This window comes from Protopterus annectens, chromosome 3.part0, assembly GCF_019279795.1.
Source record: "Protopterus annectens isolate FY-2018-M chromosome 3.part0, PAN1.0, whole genome shotgun sequence".
NCBI lineage: Eukaryota > Metazoa > Chordata > Ceratodontiformes > Protopteridae > Protopterus > Protopterus annectens.
Window position 1 is genome coordinate 1895832113 of NC_056731.1, and position 19133 is coordinate 1895851245.

General features: G+C 41.3%; 1 protein-coding gene across 1 annotated transcript in view; it reads right to left on the reverse strand.

Annotated features, from left to right (window-relative positions):
* SLC9C1 (solute carrier family 9 member C1) overlaps positions 1-19133 on the reverse strand; it is a 3253894-nt gene that overhangs the window by 226442 nt on the left and 3008319 nt on the right. The window contains exon 22 of the mRNA XM_044066060.1: positions 6395-6532. Within this exon, the coding sequence (XP_043921995.1) occupies positions 6395-6532 (138 nt within the window). The remainder of the gene's footprint in view (positions 1-6394; positions 6533-19133) is intronic.

Below are 19133 nucleotides of genomic sequence, written 5' to 3' on the forward strand. Positions count from 1 at the left end.
GGTTTATGGCCCAGAGTGTGATGTCCCATGCACCAGACAGCAACCAGGCTTAAGCTTGGGTCAGATGAACCGGACATTTGGGTCACCTGAGGTGGAGGAACCCACATGTGAGAATACTGTAGCATGGAAGAGAAGAACATCTATGGTTATGGTAAGATTTTACACAACTATTCTTTCTTTCTTCATGACTGTTGTTATCACTATCTGACAAGATAGGGTAGACTAATGTGTTAATATAGTCAGGAATCAGAGAGCAAAGCAAACATTGAGTGGTTACACTGTACCTAGTAAACTTAGCAAAGTCCTAATGCATTTTACATCAGATCAACAGCTGCTCACACTTTAAAAACTAAAGTTATGTACTCACCATAACTATGCACCTGTGTTATTCATTTTCATTCTTCCTCAGTGATTGAGTATCAGATCTGACCTCGGATTTGACTTGGCCACAGACACTAGACTTTCATATCCAACTCATAAGCTCCTCCCTATATCCCTAATGCCCCACTTAACTAGCAATACCTCAGATCAAGTTTGTTGCCTTATATTTATTTATTTAAACATTTGTTTACTGGAAAAATCTGACTGGGACAGTGCCCATTTTCAGAGGAGGTCTGGGAAGAAATGCTCCAGATGCATGTCTCTGGAAAGTGGGAGGAAACAGGAGAACCAGGAGGAAACCCACGTGAACACAGGCAGGACATGCAGACTCCATACAGAAGGCACCCCAGCTGAGAATCAGACCTGGGAACCTCATCCCTAAGATAGTGCAAGAAGAAAAGAGCAGCAGAGCTGGGGCTCATACCTGGAACAAAAGGTTCTACACTATCCACAAGTTCACTCCAGAAGATGAAAGGAAGGTTAAGGAGGGTAGGCAGTTGAGGAAGAATGAAAATGGACAACAGGGGTGCATAGTTATGGTGAGTACATAACTTTAATATCTGATGTCCTTTTCATTTGTTCCCCATTGATTAGGACAGGGTCCCCACCTAAGTGAATCATGGGGTGGCTCTCATGGAAGGATATTCCGGAGAACTGCAGAATCAAAAGCAGCTCTGCTTCTGGAGGTTAAATCTAGTTTGTAATGAACAATAAAGATATGAACATTAGACCAGGTAGCTGCTGCACAAACATCATTAATGGAAGTTTTAGACCAAAAGGTAGAAGAAGTTGCCATGGATCTGGTAGAATGTGTGTTAGGAGGCTTTGAAAGGGAGAGGCCTTGCTGAAAATAAACAAAGGAAATGCAATCAGTAATCCATTTGGCCAGGGTAACTTTAGAAACTGGTGATCCCAATCTGTTCAGGGAGAAAGAAACAAAGAGCTTTTCCAGCTTCCTGAAATCTTTTGTTCTGTGGAAATAAAAATGTATCTGTCTATGTACACCTAAAAGATAAAGGATATAGTCTCCCTTATTAGAGAAGTCAGGGAAGAAAACAGGGAAACAAATTGCTTGATCGATATTCAAATCAGATGCTAACTTCATTAAGAAGGATGGATTTGTTTGTAATGTGACTCCGTCTTTCTGAAAAATAATGTAAGGGGAATTGGAAGATAGAGCCTGGAGTTCAGAAATTCGCCTTGAAGATGTAATAGCTACTAGGAATGCTGTTTTCCAAGAAATCTTTTTTAAATCAAACTTAGCTGATGGTTCAAAGGATTGTTGGGTCAACCTTTGGAGTATGACTGTTAAATTCCAAGGAAGTGATGGGTCTTTTACTGGAGGACTAAGTAAGAAATTGCCTTTTAGAAAAGCCTTGCACAATTTGGTAGAAGCTAAAGAGGAAGCATTTTTTCCTGAGTGAAAATTAGATATAGCTGCTAATTGTACTTTGATTGTAAAAAAAAAACTTGCAAAAAGCTTTCTGGGAAGGTAGATGTATTCAATGGACTGGGGAGGAAAGCCTGGGCTGTATAGCTACCAACAGAACTACAGAAAACATGCAGTCAGTTTGAGGCCTGGAATATCAGGATGCTTCATCCTGGAGGGATGTGAGAGGTCTGGACTGAGGTCTAGTATCCATGTAGGATATCAAAGATATCAAAGGAAGGGGAACCATACTTGGCAAGGCCAAAAGGTGTCAATTAGGATAACTGAGCTCTTCAACTGATTTGCTTTCTGTAAGAATTTTGAAATCAGAGGTAATGGAGGATAAGCATAAAGGAGACTGGAGGGCCAAATGTGGACTAGAGCATCTGTTGGTGACTCCCCCTGAGGGGAGATTAGGGCAAAAAACCTGCTGCACTTGTTGTTGTGGGGAGATGCAAAGACATCACAGCAAGGTTGTCCCCAATGATAGAAAGTCCTCTCTATCACTGATTGATTGACAGACCACTCATGAGGCTTTAGAATAGACCTGCTGAGTTTGTCTGCTAGCCCGTTGGATCTTCCCAATATGTGCATTGCCATAGAAAAACGTTTGCAGGAGATTGCTCACTGCTGCAATCTCACTGCCTCTTGACAAAGGGGATAAAATTCATTACTCCCCATTTGTTGATGTACCAAGCCACATACATGTTGTCAGTTTGTATCACAATGGTTCCCAGAGGAAAAACATCTTGAAAGGCCTGCAGTTCTAGAAGGATCTATCTCATCTCTAGAACACTGATATGCAAATTGGCTCTTGGGGCGACCATACACCTTGGGCAATCTGCCCCAAGGAATGCTCCACCACCCCAGCTGGGAGGTATTCATGGTCACCATGGCTACTGGAGGGGACAGAATAAAAGGACCATCTAGGTAAACTTTGTCCGATTGAATCCATCAACAAAGATCATCCTTGCAGACTTGAGTGAGTTTGATTGAAAAAGGCAAGAGATGATGCAAAATAGACCACTGAGTAGCTAGAGTCTATTGGAGAATACACATAAAGACAAAGATCATCCTTGCAGACTCGAGTGAGTTTGATTGAAAAAGGCAAGAGATGATGCAAAATAGACCACTGAGTAGCTAGAGTCCATTGGAGAATACACATAAAGAAATGGGCCACTGGAACTAAGGCCATGGTCATTGCCATCGAACCTAGAGCCTGAAGGAAAAGTCAGGCTGGAGGAGAAGGGTGGAAAAAAATTGTTGTACCTGAAAGTTGGTTGTGTCTACATGATGTAAAGGAAGACAAGCTATCTGACTGTGTTCAACTGTGCACCTATGAATTCCAGACTCTGTACAGGTTGCAGATGAGATATGGAAGTGTTGACTGAAATGTCTAGCCTTTGACAAAGTTGGAGCAACTATTCCCTGGACTGATCTAGAAGATGCTTGCTTGGGGCATAAAGGAACCAGTCATCTAGATATGGAAACATTCAGAATCCCAGTAATCTCAAGTGAGCTGCTACCACTGCTATACATTTGGTAAACACCCTGGGGACTGTGGTGAGACCAAAGGGCAGGTCTCAGAACTGATAGTGATTGGCCCAGGTCAAAAACACAGAAGTTTTTGTGATCATCTGATATGATAGTACACGTCTTAAAGATTGACTGAGCACATCCAATCATCCTTGCATAGAAAAGGCAGAAAGGACTGAACCATGACCATTCAGAACTTTGACATCTTCACAAATTGGTTCAGTTTGCTTAGATCCAGAATTGGCTTCAGGTCCCTGGTCTTCTTGGGTGCCAAAAAGAACCTTGAATAAGTTTCAAATCCTGTTTGTCTGGTGGGACCTCCTGGATGACTCTTTTGTCTAGCAGCTTTTGAATCTCTTGAGCTGCAGCTTCCCTCTGAATGGGTGGGACATTGGGAATCCTTCTTTTTTTGGTTGGAGGAATCTGAAAACATGGTATGAAATAACCTCTAGATATTATTTTTAGCCCCAAGAATCTTTTGTTATAGAAGCCCAGGCATCTGGGTGCAAAGACAAGTGCCCCCTGACTGCCTGCACAGGTGGGCAGTCAGGCAATCCTTCAGGAGTGCTGAAAGGGTTTATCTGAAAAAGAATCTCAGAAACCCTGGTTATACAGGCCTCCTCTGCTGCAAGTATGGTATCTTCCATTTGAACTCCCCCCTCTGCCTCTGGAAGAGTTGTCCTCACTTGAATCCTGGAAAGATCCCTGGGACTTATAAAACCACATTTACTTGCCTCCTCTTTGATTCTAGGAAAAGGATTGCTGAGGGTTAGAAAAGTATATTGCTACACCAGACAAAGTCTTTCCTTCTTGTTCACTCCTGGAAAGTATTTCTTTCACAGTAAGGCCAAACAAAGACAAATCATCAAAGGAGCAATGATGAAGGAAGACTTGAAAGGCTCTGCAAATGCACATAAACATAAATGCATCCAGGCGTGTCTCCTAATGGCTACGCCTGAACTGGCAGCCTGTGAGGTATCCTCCTCAATATGGGATATTAACCTCATAGACAAATTGGAAATGGATAATCAAGTGGCCAGCCATGAACAAGACCTCTTGTAGTCCTACATGGACTCAAGAGGGATTTGGAGAGTTCATAGATATGGACTCAGAGGGATTTGGAGAGTTCCTTGGTCAAATACATCTGTAGTCTTGTGAAGTGTGCTAAATAGGGACCTCAAGGCAAAGGTCGCTGAAGCAAAAAGGTGCTTTCCAAACATGCTCAATGCCCTGGACTCTGTATTAGGGGGATGGACTGAGGAGCTGTGTTCTGCTAGCTCCTTTTTAATGGCTACCTCCACAACCATAGCATCAATAGGGACTCCTTTACTCCAACGTAACCTAGCCTATGGCAGTGCCAACATTTTGTCTGGGCATCAGGGAATGGGTTCAACAGAATCCAGTTCCTTCCATGCCTAGCAAGAGATTAAATTGATAAGTTCATCCACTGGGGGGAGTTGCTCAAGACATAGATGGGCCAGACCCAAAAGCTTCCAGAAAAACTGACTCCTTTGGGGAGGGAGTATCCAAAGACCATACACCTTTTTGTTTAAGGATCCCTAGAATGTCTGCGAAGGAGACATCATCCAATGGAGATCTGGGTGACCCTCTCCCTTCATCAAAGTCAGTATCATCAGTGAGGGAGTCCACAAGGGAATCTGTGTGTCTCCTTTTGCATGTTATCTTTTGGGGAACCTCTTCAGTGGGATGGTCAGGAGAGGTATCCGAAGAGAGGGGAAGTTCCTCAATGGGGACTCTCTGGATGCTAAATGATACCAGCTGTCCCTCTGGAGTAGGCCTATGAAGACCAGAGCTTGGACCTGAAGGAGAAAGGGATGTAGGATCCAAGGATGAGAGAATAGTCAAATCTCTTTGTCGACAGACAGCCCTCTTCACTACCTTGAAGGCAGACAGACTGGGGAAAGACATGGCTGACCACACCAGCTCTGAAACCTCCAAAGCTGCCAAACCTTGACCCTGTCCAGATACATGCCTTGAGTTAGACCTGAGCTGTCCAACACTGAAGCTCTAAGAGACTAGGATGGCTCCTTTAGCATTAGTGTAACACAGCCCCCGGATCCAGTGCCTATGCTTCAGCTCTGAGACTCATCCTGATCCAAGGGAACTGGAACAGAACAAGTCAGGGGGGCTGTTGGAGACAAAGACCTAGTCATCTTCTGATCTGACATCAACACTCTTGGGGATCTCAGATCCAAGGGCTCTGAAACAGTGGGACAGATATGAGAAAGAGAGATCACTACATGAAAAGTGGATGTGAGGCTCACTGCTGTGATGGAGCATGGAGCTAGAATAACTCCCATCTAAATCTGAGCTCTGAGGAATTTCCTCATTATCCTATCCAGACTGGCCTCTGACAGACTTCTGGAGGACCTAATGGAAGAGGTGGTTGATTGGTGCCAGCTATGGTACATCAGAACTACCAAAAGGTAGAAAAAGGGAATAAAAAGATAATCAGAAGAAAACCCAAATATTTAACAGGAGAGGGAGGTGATTAATTAGAGAATGATAGATGAAAGATTTTTAAATAATTTACTACTCACAAAAACTACAACAATATTCAAAATAACATTTGGAGAAGGATCTGCGTCTGTGTGAGATGAATTTACTACTCACAAAAACTACAACAATATCCAAAATAACATTTGGAGAAGGATCTGTGTCTGTGTGAGATGGCAGCAAATAAGATCTGGAGTATTACTAGTTGACTGGAGCATTAAGAGTAGAAGGAGGAGCTTGTGAGTTGGATCCAAAAGTCTAGTATATGTGGCCAAGTTAGATATGAGGTCGGATCCAATATCCAATCATTGAGGAATGAATGAAAAGGACAACATCAGATACAGTTTAGATATTTTTGATAAGAATTGATAGAATAGCTGAAATGAAACAACAGTTTGTAAATGACAGTTTTACCTACATGTTTAATAGCAATGTTTTGCAAGTGCAGTAATATTTTTCAAGAAGTTTCATAGATTATCAAAGTATTGCTCTATGACTGAACAAAAACAACTGAATGTCAATATAACTGACCTGGTATGCTGTGTTTTCCATGAAAGCATCAATGCTAATACGTACTCCTATTGCTCTCCACATTTTATATTGCAGAGAAGGATGCTCAGAAAAAACATGAAAGGCTTCAAACAGGTCAGCAATAGGGATAAGGTACATCTGAAACAATAATAATTGTAATAAAGGGCATCAGTTAATATATGACTCCATGGAAGAAAAATCAGACAATAAAGAAACAAAATATTCCTTACCTGTAATCCCATCATTTGTAGTAAGCATGTTTTACTGCTAACTGTAGGTTCCCTATTGAAATGTCAGTACTCAACATGCTGACTGCCCAAAAGCCAAAAAAAAAAAAAAAAACCTGGAGAGCAGTGAATCTCAAAAATCACTCTTCCCTTTAAAACTTTTTTTTTTTACAGGGGAGTGGGCAAGCCCCCTCTGCACCTCCAAACTTATATATTCCAACTCTGAGTTCACCATACCTTTGAGAAAAGGGAATATTCCAAGAAATGACATCTCAGACTTTGTATACGTATGTAAGTTTGTTCTTTCAGCCATTTGGTCTGCATTTCAAGACTTGATCTACTGAGTTCAGACATTTCAAATGATTACGCTAATGTGGCCCAGGCAGGTATGACACTAGCCCTGAGCAGTATCTTACCATCACTCAGAATGATACCGCAGTACAAACAAAAAATGATTTACTTCAACAACTGGCTAAGTTTCTGGTGTCATTCTAAGGGGATCCAGTATCTGTCTGCTTGGGACGACATGATTGATAGACTTGGATGCATTGCCAGAGATGGCCTGCATCTGTCACCCCTGGATTTCCGGGTACTATCTAAGGCTCTTACCACCCCTATAGTGCCTTTTTTAGGCAGTGTTCCAAAGACCAAATTACCACCATAACAGCTATAAATAAATGCAATCTGAGGGTCATGCTGCTCAATGCTAGAAGTCTAAATCTCAAGATGCACTCACTCGAAGCACTCCTCAAAATGGCGAACATCGACATTTGTGCTGTTACAGAGACCTGGTTTAAAGCGGCAGAAAGCACTCCTGTGCTACCAGGCTATAACTCATTCCACACCTTTCGGCCCTGAAACATGAACTGCAGCTCCAAAGGCAGTGTTGTCTCCATATTCATAAAAGATATGCACACCTCCAGCCTAGTAGCCCAGCATAACGCATCTGAGATACTTCAGGTACAACTAACATTGGTTAAGATGGCGATCCAGGTCATAGCCTGCTATACATCCCCAACCATGTCCCTAGACTCTCACTCCATGCTTCTAAGCACCCTGGAATCTATCAAGCTCCAACCCAACACTCTCATACTAGGAGACTTCAACTACCCCTCCGTCAACTGGGAGAACTACTCAAGCACCAATAAACTGGCCCAACGCTTCCTGAAATTCATCAATTCCAATGCCCTGGACTAGCTCATTCTGACCCCCACTAGAGGAAACAACACCCTTGACCTGGTTATTACTAACATGGGTGACTGTTGCTCTACACTAGTAGCCAATCCCGCCCTGGTCAGATTTTACCATAAACTAACCACCATGGCAATCCACATCTCACCCACACCGCCCACAAAGGTAACCACCTTGAAAAACTTCTCCAAAGCTGACTCTGGGCTCCTAAAACAAAGGTGGCTAATTCATGGCACCCATGCCAATGGAAAATAGCTGCATGACTGCCAAATCATACACCAATGCAATGTACGAACATGTACATAAATGCATGGAACTAGCCATACCCAACAGAACCAAGATGCTCTCCTCCAAAAAAAGGAAGCCAATCTGGTGGTCCCCTGCCATTAATAAACTCTACAACAGAAGAAAGAAACTGTTGCAGAAAAAGGTGAAGTGCCAAAACTGGAAAAACTCCCTTATTATCCTCAACAAAAAGTTGAGATCCCTCATCAAATCCTCTAAAGCCGGCTATGAAGGCAGAATTGCAGCAGGCACTAAAAACAATCACAAAGCCTTCTATAGTTATATCAAGAACCTCCATGGAAATAGCCAGATTTGCTCTGAGTTACTGCACAATGCTACCTCCTACACTGAGCCAACAGATATTGCCAATATACTAGCCAACAGATTCAGTGCCAACTTTACCCCTCTCTCCTCCCCAAAGGACCAATCGCAATACCAGAAGAATGCTAGACACCCAGCATTACTGCAGTACAGGTTAAAGCTGCATTGTTCAATGCCAAGAATACAGCTTCCATGGAACCCAATAATATACCTGGCTGTGTTCTACATGAACTACAAAGTGAATTGGCACCACATCTATGTGCCCTGTTCAGTCACAGCCTCACCTCAGGCTTTGTCCCTACTGAATGGTGCACTGCTACAGTCATCCCTCTCCATAAAGGGGCAGCAACTACAGACCCTGGGAATTATTGCCCCATTAACCTGATGAGTCTGATATCTAAAGCTATGGAGTGCATCATCATGGATCTGGTTAACAAAGATATAGGAAATTTCCAAACTCTAGACCCCATGCAGTATGGCTTTGTGAAAGGGAGATCATGCCTGCTCAACCTGGTTGACTTCTTTGAGCCAGTCACCAGGGCTCTGGATGAAGGTAAGGTAGTGCATACAGCCTACCTCAATCTGGCCAAGACATTTGATACTATTCCTCACTCGGGAATTATTGATAAACTCACCAAACTAGACATTAACCCCTATATCACTAGGTGGGTTGCAAATTGGCTCACAGATAGGACACACTGTGAAAGTAGTAGACTCAAGTCAGACTGCCGACTAGTCACAAGTGGAGTCCCACAAGGACTGGTCCTGGGTCCTCTCCTGTTCGGTATCTACTTCTCAGAAGTCCAGGCCAACACAAAGAGAATCTGATTGACCAAGTTTGCAGATGACTGCAAGCTGGGAGCCATTATTAACTCCCCAAGTGATGCAGACATCCTACAGAAAGGCCTCCACTGAGACCAATGACTGGTGTCAAAACCATGGCCTTAAGCTTAATGCCAAAAAAATGTGTCGTCATCCCCTTTGGTAAAAACTCAGTTCCCACTAATGTGACCAAGACAATCCAGAACTGATTAATGGCCAGAGCTGTGCAGAAGTCAACAGAAAATACTGGGAGTGAGTAACCAGTATGAGCCTGCCCATCCTTGGAGGCAGCAAGTCTGCTGCAATGCTAACACTTGCTGAAGAACATATTTGTAACATATTGGTTGGGGATGTGTGTTTGGCTCTGCCAAGCTGCATTCACTCAGTTGCCTTCATCATGCATGTACAGAGGCATGCACATGGGGGAAAGCATGGCAGGCTTCATTTGAGTGGTCACAAATATCAGTTATCAGAGGCTTGAGTAGGCCATATACAGAAAAGCAGTATGGCTCTCTGGATGATAACTGTGCCAAGACTGTCTCTCACCTTAATAATGGAATGGATATACTCTAATCTTTGTTGTGGGCCAGATAGCTGCCAGGCAGATTTAAAGAAACAAACAAAAAGTACAGTTCAGTGAAGCATTTGCCTTATATGTAAATCTTCAAGAGCAAGGGACAGAGAGAGAGAGAGAGAGAGAGACAGAGAGACAGAGAAAGAGAGAGAGAGAGAAGAGAGAGCAGTAGTAGTAGATGGACATTATATACTAACCATAACATTGGAGGCTTTGATTCATGTCCATCCAATACAACTTATGGGTTCTCAAGCCACTTGTTTCTGACCTGACAAACAGGTGTTCCAGCCTTGAGTTTTTTTTTAATTATTTACCCATCATACTTTAGTGGCTAAGATCATCAGGTTTGACACTAGGAATAAGAAGCTTATTGTAATATGTAATATAGACTTTAATATCCTTTAGGTCCCACAGATGACAACAGGATAGGGGAAGGAGGGAGAAATGTTACATTGTATGGACATGTATAAAGGATACAGCATTATACTAAGTTCATAACTTCTGCATCTCATTCATGCAGTCTGTCCAATCCAACTAATTGGTCAGAGTCCCAGGCTGACTGAACGCTTGGGTGACATCATGACAGGAGACCCTTAAGGACAAAGGTTACAAAGGAAGTCGTCACCCTGGAAACTGAATCTACTTTTTAATACTTAATGAAAGTGTGCCTAGATGGCTAGGTTGCAACCAAACACATTTCATCTTTTGAAGAACACTTGAAGAAGGCTGCAGAGGTAGCCACTAATTTTGCTGAATGAGTTTTAGTTTTGCCCAGTAAAGTGTGATTATGTGTTGAATGTATTTAAGAAATGCAATCTGAAAACTACTGAGTACTAGCAAATTAAATGCAAAGGAAATGAAAAGCTGTGAATCTTTTCGGAAGAATTTGGTACTATGAAGGTAAAACCATAGCTGCCTATGAACACCTGTGGTGTAGAGATTATATTATCCTTTGTTGGTATGGTTTAGAAAAATACTGGTTAAGAGAATGAGCTGCACCATGGTTGTCTCGGAAACTACTTTGGGCAAAAAGGGTGAATTTGTATGGAGAAATACTGTTTTTCATGGAAGATCAAATAAAGCACAGCTGAAGAGAGCACCTTAAGTTCTGATGCCCTTCTCACTGAATTTATGTCCATGTAAAACAGTCTCCCATGAAAGGAATTTCAGCTGAGCTGTAGATGCCAGATCAAATGGAGGTTTTGCCAATGTTTTAGTGAAAAATGTATGCCCTGTGGAGAAACTGGTTCTCTTACTACTGGCCTGAGAAGGAAAACTTCTTTTAGAAAACTTTTGCAGAGTTTGTGTGAAGTCAACAAGCACTCCTGTTGGCCCATTTAAAAATTAGAAATGGCTGCTAACTAGACTTTAATAGTAAGAAAATTGACCCAGAATAAAATGAGTGCTAGGAAATGAAGGACATATGGAACAGAAACTTTAAAAGGCTCTGTGTCTTGCAATGGTGCCCAAATGACAAATCATTTCTACTTTCTTCTATATAACTTGTGATTGGAATCCTTTTAGTAAGCTGATATACTCCTAACCACATTAGATGGAAGAGCTGGATTGCTGGCAATCTTTGGTAGTGCAGAAACCATGTAGCTAGTTTGCGGTTGAGAAGGTCTGGGAGAGGCTTACCAGAAGGGTGTGAAAGCAGATTCTGCATTGCATTGGATTCAGTATCCTGGGAGGTTCCCCTGAGGTGAAGTCTGAAAATGGGGAAACAGATTTGCTTGAGCCAAAAGGGGATAATGATGATGACGGAGAGCTTGCATTTGATTGCTTTCTACAGAAATCTGGGACTCAAGAGTGAGGGTGGAAAGGCATAGAGAAGTCCAAATACAGCATACATCAGTGCCTATCCCTATGGGGGGGATCATGGTGAAATAATTGCTTCACTTGGTTTGGCTGGGAAGCAAGGAGATTGCAGCAAAGATGGCCTCAGTGACTGAATATCTGCTACATCACCATCAGATTGAGACAGCACTTTTGAGGCATCAGTCTGTCTGCAAGCTAATTCAATCCCTTCTGGAATGTGCATTGCTACTAGAAAACAATGCAAGGCCATCTCCCATTGCCAAAAACTCATTGATTCCTAGCATAGTGATATGACCTAATTCCTAACTGTTGATATGCCAAACCATCATCAAACTGTCTGTTTGGATAGATATCACCCCAAGAGGAAGGGAGTCTTGAAAATCCTTCAACACTAGAAAAACTGCTGGCATCTCCAGGACATTGATGTGATTGTTGGCCTCTTCTGGAGTCCATAACCCTTGGACCATCTGCTCTCCTGTAAAGGCCCCAATCCCAAGGAGGAGGCATCCATCATAACGATTGCTTCCGGAAGTGGGAGAACAAATTTTCTGCAGGAATGCACAGAAGGGGAGTCTAGCCACCAGTGTAAATTCTGTTTACAAATATTGGTTATGATGATCTTTGTTGAAAGGAGTATGAAACGTTGAGACCACTGCACTTGAAGTTGCTACTACAGGACTCTCATATGATAGTGAACAAACTGAATTTCTAAATGATGGGTGGAATGTCTGGAAGCAGCATTTCTAATTTTTGTGGTGGCTGGGAAAATGTATTGAATAGCCTGTGGATATTATCTCTCTTACCTATTTTTCCTGTGTGATGACCATCTATGCAAGAAGAGCAGAAGGATAAATGTCCCTTGATTGCCTCCAGATTTGCACAGATGTCTCATAGACACACTCAGTTTGGCTGCCCTAGCTGCTTCATTGGCTGCACTGTGTAAGAGCTGCTTCTCCAACTGCTTCCATACATCTGATGTAGGGGATCTTCCCAAACTGTCAAAGACTTGTTGCACCAGATCCCCCTGAAAACGGTTTATGGGAGTGGTGTAGCTTAGGGCTCTCAGCATGAAGGTGCCTGAAGTATACACCTACTTTCTTAATCTGTCCATAGCCCTGGATTCCTTGTAGGGGGGTTAATAGTAGCTGTATCATCATTGGTCAGGTATGTTTTTCTATGCTGGTGCCACAATAATGGAATCCATCAACAGACTTTTGCCTCAGTGCTGGCTGTCCTTGGGGAACCTGAGAGTCTTGTCTGCCTTCCAAGGCAATGACTCACATGTTTAAGATTCCTGCTCTGACCTCCTAATGGCCACATCTATTAACTTGTCTGTTAGAGGGACCAACCAAAAAGTACAGGGTCTTGAGCTGTAGGTTTAAAAAAAAACCTCCTCATCCTGAGATGGGTGGTTAGTAGGTCAAGATTTCCTCTGCTGCATACAGTCTAGGATCTCACTGAAAGTGGAGTCTTCTGGGGAAAACAATTCTTAAAGTGGCTTGAAACTGGATCACTAGTTTTGTTGATTTGGATCTGACAAGTGGCTTGAGAACCCATAAGCTCGATTTGATGGACTGATTGAATGTGATCGATCTAAGGACTTATCTACTTTTCCCTATGTTTCATCAGACTCTAAATCTGTGCCATATTTCCCAGTGGTTACCTGCCCTTATGAAGAATTTTTTATCTGTTCCTGTTTGAGGCTACTGATATCAAGTCTTGTACCAGCAAATTCACATCACAAATGTTGCTTTGTATTCTTCACTTCTTTTAGTAAGAAAATATTCTCTTCAAATGGGGTGCTGAGTTGCTGATACACTAAATAAAGTGTGAATTTTGCAGATATAAATATGACTTCTTCAAATATAAATACATGTATTCAAAGAAAAATATAATAATTTTATAAAAAAGCACTGTGTATAGATAAAGTTTTTCTCAGACTAGAAAGCTGAGAAGGATCACTTACTGCTGTACTGCTGTCAAAATATATGAAAGTTATGTACTTACCATAATGGTGGTTTTTCATTATCCCACTCTGTCCATCTCACCTGTTGGGTAATCTGCCCTCATTGCAGACCTGAGCTGGAAATTTCTAATCTATTATGCTCACTCCAGCACTTAAGCTCCTCTCTTCTCCCATAATGCAATTATGCTCTGTCTGCCCTTCTAACTGAGTTTGCTCCCTTGAAGATAATAAGCCGGTGAGGGCGAAAGCAAAGCTAAAGTTAGTGGATAGGTTCCAGGTTAGGTCTACCTGCTCTGTTCAGAAGCTAGGATGTAACAATTTGGAGGGGGAAGAAGGGCTGGAAGTCAGGGTAGATGGGGTGGGATGGCCTAATGGTTAAGGTGTTTGCCTTACAAGCAGAAGGTGTGGGGTTTGAGTCTCACAAGGGATAATTGGCTAGGCTTAAAATGGCTCACAAGGGCAGTTAGCTTAGTACTAATCTATGCACCTATGAACCTATGAAGATCCAGAGTTATGGTAAGTATGTAATTTCTGCATCTTAATTTATTCCCTCTGTCCACTTTGACTTTTGGGACCAAAAGTCCATTTACTTATTCTTCTGGGTGGCATCATGATAGGATAACATTAAGGATGGTGGACCCGAAGGAGATCCAAAGCTGGATACCATGTCTAGAATATAATGCTTGATAAATTTATGCATTTTTGATGATATTCCTGCAACACAAATCTCATAAATGGGGCCTCTTTGAAGAAGGTGATGGAAATTGTATGGACTTTGTAGTAAGAACTTTGACAATTTTTTTTTTCATGGAATTTTATTTTTTATTTATTTATTTATTTATTTTACATTTGTTGACCAGGCTAGTCTAGCTGGAGATATTTCCATTTTCAGTAGAGGCTCGGGGAGAAAAGCTCCACAGAGAATACAAAAAAGTAAAACATACTTGTGTTTTAAAGAAAGTTTGAATAGACAAAAACTAACAACTCTACAGTTACTTATTATTACTAAGTGAGTTAATTACTGACTCACACAGTCCACAAAATAAAACAAAAAATACCTATACAAACATAAAATACTAAGTAAGATAAAGATATTAAATGAAATAATTACTACCACACACAGTTAAAGTCAAAGACATTATATAAAGTTAAAAAATACTTTGTAAGATATTGATACAGGTAGGAAGTAAGAGAAAAGAGAGCTAAGAATAAGGGAAATTAGAAGTGATTAGTTATAGAAAGGGGAGCAAGTAAGTAGGTAGGAAGTAGGAGATAGTTTTGAAGTAGAGTATAAGTAGTGGAAAGTTAATCAGGTTTACTACAGGTGCACAGCCAGTGATTTTGGAAGTGCAGTTTAATGTTTTGTTTGAAAAGAGGTAATGATGTAATCTTTGTTATGTTGCTAGGAAGTAAATTCCATTTTGTACCTACAGAATTGGTAAAAAGGGAGTCACCAGCAGTGTTATTTGATTTTATAGAACTAGCCAATAGTTTACTAGAGGAGTGGAGAGAGTTAAGATTATTATAGGGGATTATGAGTTGAGAGAGTATAGGGGTGTTCATTGGTTGGTACAGAATTTTATGGGCAATAGTGAGTTGTTGGATTGCAAGATAGTTTTGAAATTCTGGCCAGCCTAATGGTTTAAGGTTGAGACAGTGATGTGTTCTGTAGGGGTTCCCTGTAGCGAAGCGAGCAATGTTATTGTAGCAGGTAGCCAATTTAGTTAGGTTGTTTTTCTTAAGGTTGGTGAAAATGGGAGAAGCATAGAGAAGAGTGGAAAGCAGATGGGAGTGAGCAATCCTAGTTCTAGAGGAAGGTGTTAGAAATGGTCTAATACGATATAAGGATCCTATTTTCCTACTGACAAGTTTTATGGAGTTGTTAATGTGTTGGTTGAAAGAGAGATTATTATCAACTGTAATACCTAACAGTTTAGTGGTAGAGTCAGGAGAGATGATAGTGGCATTGTTAGAGGAGATGGTGAAGTTTAAAGGGGGGGTCCTGGATGTGGGGGTGAAGAGGAGGAGTTTAGTTTTTTTAGCATTTAGTAAGAGGAATCGACTAGAGAACCATGTTTCGACGGTATTAAAGACTTTTTGAGTATGAGATCTAAGTTCTGAAGTGGACGGTGCAGAGCAGATGAGTGTAGAATCATCAGCATATTGAATGCAAGTAGCTTGAGGGATTATATTTTGGAGATCATTAATGAAGACGGAAAAGAGAAGTGGGCCGAGAATAGAGCCTTGAGGAACTCCGATAGAAACAGGCAAAAGAGAAGAGATGTGGTTATTCCAGAGAACAGCTTGTTTTTTGTTGGTGAGATAAGAAGTAAACCATCTAATGGCAGGGATATCAAAAGATAGGGATTCAAGAGTATTGATTAATAAAGAGTGGTTAACCATGTCGAATGCTTTGGAGAGGACAATGAAGATGGCAGAAGAGAGTAGATTGTTGTTACGGTTCCGGTTAATAGTGTCTACAAAGGAAAGGAGGGCAGTAGTAGTACTATGATATGGTCTGAAGCCATGTTGACAGTTGGCTATGATGTTGTGGAGAGAGAGGTGTTGTACAAGCTGATGGTGTATACATTTCTCCATTATTTTGGCCAGTGGAGAAAGGAGAGCAATAGGTCTATAGTTAGAGTAGTCAATGGAGTTACCACCTTTATGGAGTGGGATAATGTGAGAGACCTTCCATAAATCAGGGATGATACCTTCTTTGATTGTCCTGTTTATGAGAATAGAAATAGGATATGCGATAGCCTTGGCAGCTTTTTGTAGAAAGAGTGAAGGTAACTTGTCAGCAGAGGGGGTACAAGGTTTTAGTTTGAGAAGGAGTCTGTATATGTAAGATGTAGAGATAGGATGTAGAGAGAATTTAAAGGCAGAGTTTATAAGGTTACATGTTGGATGTGAGTTATTAGCGTTCAATTGATTAGCAAGAGCTTGTATAGTTTCAGTGAAAAAAGAGTTGAAAGCATCTGCAGTTTGTTGAGGGGTATCAGGATCAGCATTAAGTGGGGAAGGTGTTTTAGAACTTCCTGGGGAGAGGAGTCTATTGACTGAAGACCAGAAAAGTTTTGAGTTATTAAGGTGAGTTTGTTGTAGATTGAAGTAGAATTTCTTTTTATCAGCTATTATTGCCTTTTTGGTTAGATGTCTAAGCTGGCGGAAGTGTAGAAGATCAGGGTTATGTCTGTGTGATCTCCATGCGGCCCAGACTTTATTTCTAGTGAGAATAAGTTTTTTGGTATCATGGGAGAGCCAGGGGGCAGCATTAGATTTAATTCGAATGCTACGTTCAGGAGCATGTAAGTCAAGAATGGATAAAAAAGTAGAGTTAAAGTATATTACTGCATTTTCAAGAGGGAGTGTTTTTAAGGGGTTCCAATTACATGCACTAAGTTCAGACTGAAACAGTTCTGGATTGAAGTGTTTGATGGTGCGTATGTTTCTTATAATGCAGGGGTTTACACAATCAGCCTTTTCCCTTGTTATGAATGTTAAGGAGTGATCGCTAACATCATCTGGCAAAGTTCCTACTTTGTAACTATCTTTGACTTTATTTATAAGAATCCAGTCTAAAATGCTTTCTCTATTACTATGTTTGTTGAGCCTAGTAGTTGAAGTAATGGTTTGGATAAAACCATGGAGGTTGATATGAGAAGAAGGATTATCAGCAGTAATGCTATTCCAGTCTATGTTCAGGTCACCTAGGATAATAGTTTCTTGGGGATATGTGGCAGATATCCAGCTAAGGTAATTTTCGAGGATAGGTATGTTATTGCCAGGTGGTAGGTATATACATATAATATAAAGGGATTTTTTGGAATTTAATTGGAGTTTTGAAATGATTGCTTCTACCTTGCTATCTTGAGTTGGAGAGGCAGGAAGGGTAGTAATATTTAGATGATTTTTATAAAGAATTGCAACTCCACCACCTTTACGGTTGGAACGGTCAAGTCTTACCATATTGTAGCCTTGGGGAGTAATCTCAGTGTCTTTAGTGGAGGGCTTTAGCCAGGTCTCAGAGATGCAGAAAATGTCAAATGAGTGTATATGAAGGAGGGAATGCACGTAGGGTATTTTGTTGTTTATGCTTTGGGTATTAAGATGTCCTATTAGGAAGTTATTATTGAGTTTGGGTATGGACATTAGGGGAGAGGAGAAAGTTGGACCAGGGTTGGGGTGGATATCTCCAGCTTGAAGGTTAAGATTGATAGGTTTCATAGTGAGGTTACATTTTAGAAAGGTTAGAAATTAGTTTTGTTATCAGAAGGCAAGACATATTTGAGATGTGACAGTTGGTGGAATCTAGGTAGTTGATAGTTAGGGGTAGAAGAAGTATATGGATATGAATTTAGAGGATTGAGAAATGTTGTAGTGTGTTTATGTGGATTGAAAGGTTGGGCATACAATGGTTTCTCATAGAGGGATAGGAGGTAAATTGAGCATAGGGTGGAAACTAGTAGGGTAGAGAGTACAATCTGGGTTGGCAGGTATGGAGCCATAGTAGAAGTAGGAGTGTTTGTGAAAGGTAAGAGAAGTATGAGAGGATGTAGTAAAATGGTGTATTTTATTGTAGAGTAGAAGTATAGAACAATGTAGGAAAGAAAAGAGAGGATAGGTGTAAAACAGAGACAGGAGTACAATAAAAGAGGTAAGTCTTAGTGTAAAAGGAGTATAGTAAGGAGGTGTAAGTGGAAGAAATAAAGGGTAGAAATAGATAGAATAAGTGTAAGTGTAAGGCTGAGAAAGGGTAAGGGTGGGTGTGGTAGGAAGTTAGAGTGGGAAGGAGGAGGATTGGAAGATCAGAGTAGGGGGTGTGTCCAGGGAGCTTTAAGTTTAGGACCCCTGGGGGTGGGTGGGAATTGGGGGTAGGGAGGGGAGCGGAGTGAGTCCGCAGGGCGAACGGAGCGGGTAGAAGCAGGTAGTCAGATGGCTTGACAAGAAACAATCAGCAGAGCTGGATACTGAGGATAAGATTGGTAGTGAGGAGTAGGTAAGAGCAGAGATAAGCAAGGAGTCTGAGATGGAGAAGGTGGTTGCAGACAGTAGTAATAAGGCTAAGGAGAGAGTATAAGGTAAGGTCTGGGAGGTCCAAAAGTTAGTTAAGGAAACAAGAGAGCAGAAGATAAAACAAGAGGTGAAAGCTGGAAAAGGGTGCCACCTTGAATAGATGGAATAGTTGTGCATAATGCGTTCTGAAAGCCATCTGGACAGATTGATCTTGGTGATCTTGGAACACAGGTTGTTGCCAGAGTAGGAAATACAGAAATGGTTGTCCTTCCAGAGTTCTTTTATATGGTATAAGTAGTAATGAAGCTGTCTAGATTTTTTTCTTTACTGGAATAGTTAGAAAAAGACACAGGAAATTAAATATTTGGTTCAAAGCAGACCCAGACTTGACTTTAGGTAAAACTAAATATAGGGATCTGCTGGAGACAACACACCATTATGAAATCCTCCTGGCTGAACTTATGGCAGCTAGGAACAAAGTTTTCCAGGGCAAGTATTTTAAATTATAAGAAGAGG